At 43.0% G+C, this 2,087-nt stretch overlaps 1 protein-coding gene across 1 annotated transcript in view; it reads right to left on the reverse strand.

Annotated features, from left to right (window-relative positions):
- aars1 (alanyl-tRNA synthetase 1) overlaps positions 1-2,087 on the reverse strand; it is a 30,914-nt gene that overhangs the window by 5,358 nt on the left and 23,469 nt on the right. The window contains exons 16-18 of the mRNA XM_015030501.1: positions 1,708-1,816; positions 908-1,021; positions 633-839 (exon numbers count right to left, since the gene is read on the reverse strand). Coding sequence (XP_014885987.1) covers positions 633-839; positions 908-1,021; positions 1,708-1,816 — 430 coding nt within the window. The remainder of the gene's footprint in view (positions 1-632; positions 840-907; positions 1,022-1,707; positions 1,817-2,087) is intronic.

The following is a 2,087-nucleotide window of genomic DNA, read 5'->3' on the forward strand; positions in this document are numbered from 1 at the left end:
CCCGAAGCACCCAGAAAAAATGGTCTTATCAAGGCAAAAACACAAAAAAAAAAAAAAAAAAAACTCAAACATTTCCCAAACAAAGAACAGAAGATTCAGTCTGCTACAGTTTCATGTTTTCAAGCTTGATATTTATTTAGCGATTATCAATAATTGATCGCCGTGGTTGATTAGCTACCACTGCTAATAGCTAAGCTAGCACCTGCTCTACTGATGATTTGTCAGAGTTGGTGTTCAGGTCGTCTGTTTTTATTTTGTAACTGAACCGAAACACAAGGAATTCCACAGCATATCTACATGTTTCGTTTGTCATAGTCAAGCTAGCGTAACTGAACTACTTCCCTGTCCTTTGTTAATTTTTTCAATGAAAACTTTTCCTGACCTTGTTTTCTAGTTGACAATTAGTAGTAAAGCACTGCGTCTGTTTTTCTTTCATACATTTAAGATTTACGTTTTGAACTTAACAGCTAAAACCGATGCTAGTCAGTTAGCGAGCAACTTTTTGCCGTCCAGCAGGGCGACGCGTCTACACAGCGATCAGGCAGTTCTCGAACCTTAGAAACACCAAATTGAACTTCATGTAATTTTAAGTAGTTTATGAACCCTGTGCATGATAAAATCCAGCCTCTTACCTTTGCTGAGGCTCCGGTTTCCATCTCCATGATGAGCAGCGGCTGGTTGGGGTTGTTCTCGATCTCCTCCTTCGTCTTCTCCAGGACTCTCTTCTGGATGTCGGCCTTGTAGCTGCGGTCCAGGTCGTCCATGGTCTTCTTCAGAGCCTTCAGCGTCTCCCTCATCTCGTCCTTCTGCCACTGAGAGATCAGGGCCGTGCCTATGGACTGCAGGCGACACCGAAACATTAAAACGGAAACAAAGAGCGGCTCTGAAGCGCCGAGACGACGCCCACCTCGGTCATGTCGGCGATTTCTTTCTGCACGTCTTTGTTCGGGGACGTCTGCTGCTTCACTTTGTCTCCCAGAGCGGACAGGGACAGACACAGGGCGTCGGCTTTCCGATGGGCCTGCAGGAAAACGAGGAGGGGAGGAGTCAAAGGAGGAGAAAAAACAAGAAAAAAAGCAAAATCCACTGAGGAAGATCAAAGACAATAAAATGTCTTCAGGGTCGGTGGAGACTTGGAAAAACTTTTCCTTTCAACTCCAAATTCAACGTCATTAAAGTTTCACCAGCAAAACTTGAAAATTAGAAAATTCCTTCTTTTGTGTTCAATTCAGTAAAAATTTGCCAATCAGTAACCAAAATAAGAATAAAATTATATATCAGTTGGATTCAAGTACAAATTTTAAATTGGCTTCATTGCAGGATCTGTAATTAATTCATCACTTTTTTAACTGAAAAATACATAAAAATTGACAAAATAAGCAACATTTTCAATTCAAAACACTTTGCTGGTAAATTATCGCCAAAAAAAGGACAAAAATCAATCATGATTTAGGTAAAAATAGAATAAATAAAATTACCAAATATTTTTTCCTAAATGATTATTAAAGTTTAAATAAATTAAATTTTTGTACTAAAAATGTTTTGGGAGAAAACAAACAAAGTAAAAAGAATCACTAACTCTTTTTTCCTAAAAGATAATTTAGGTAAAGAAAATAAAGGAAGGTGGCGACATAATAAGTGCTTTATTCTGGGAGACGGCAGCGATTTGTTTTTATATTTGTAATTTGCATCGTGTGCGTCTCCGACCTTCTGGGCTTCAGCTCCCGTCACGGCGACGATGCGGCGGATGCCCTTAGCGATGGCCTCCTCTGAAACGATGACGAAGGGCGCAGCGTGACCCGAGTTCTGCAGATGGCTGCGGATAGCGGAGACAGCGGCGAGTTACTGACCGAGCTGCAGAAAGAGAGCAGGAAGCAGCAAGAAAACGGAGGAGGAGGAAGAGAGGCGGCAGATTCAGAGCGACAGCAGGAGGCGTCAGGCGGCTCCGCAGCAGGAATCTGGTACTTTAATAACAGAAACACAGCAGCAATCAGCAGCTTTTAGACAAACTGGACATGCTGTGGAGGCCGCCACCAGGGGGCGCAGTGGGGGCCGCCAGGGGAGCAGTGGAGGCCGCCACCAGGGGG

Source organism: Poecilia latipinna, unplaced genomic scaffold, assembly GCF_001443285.1.
Source record: "Poecilia latipinna isolate Pla-1442-1.1 unplaced genomic scaffold, P_latipinna-1.0 Scaffold184, whole genome shotgun sequence".
Lineage (NCBI taxonomy): Eukaryota > Metazoa > Chordata > Actinopteri > Cyprinodontiformes > Poeciliidae > Poecilia > Poecilia latipinna.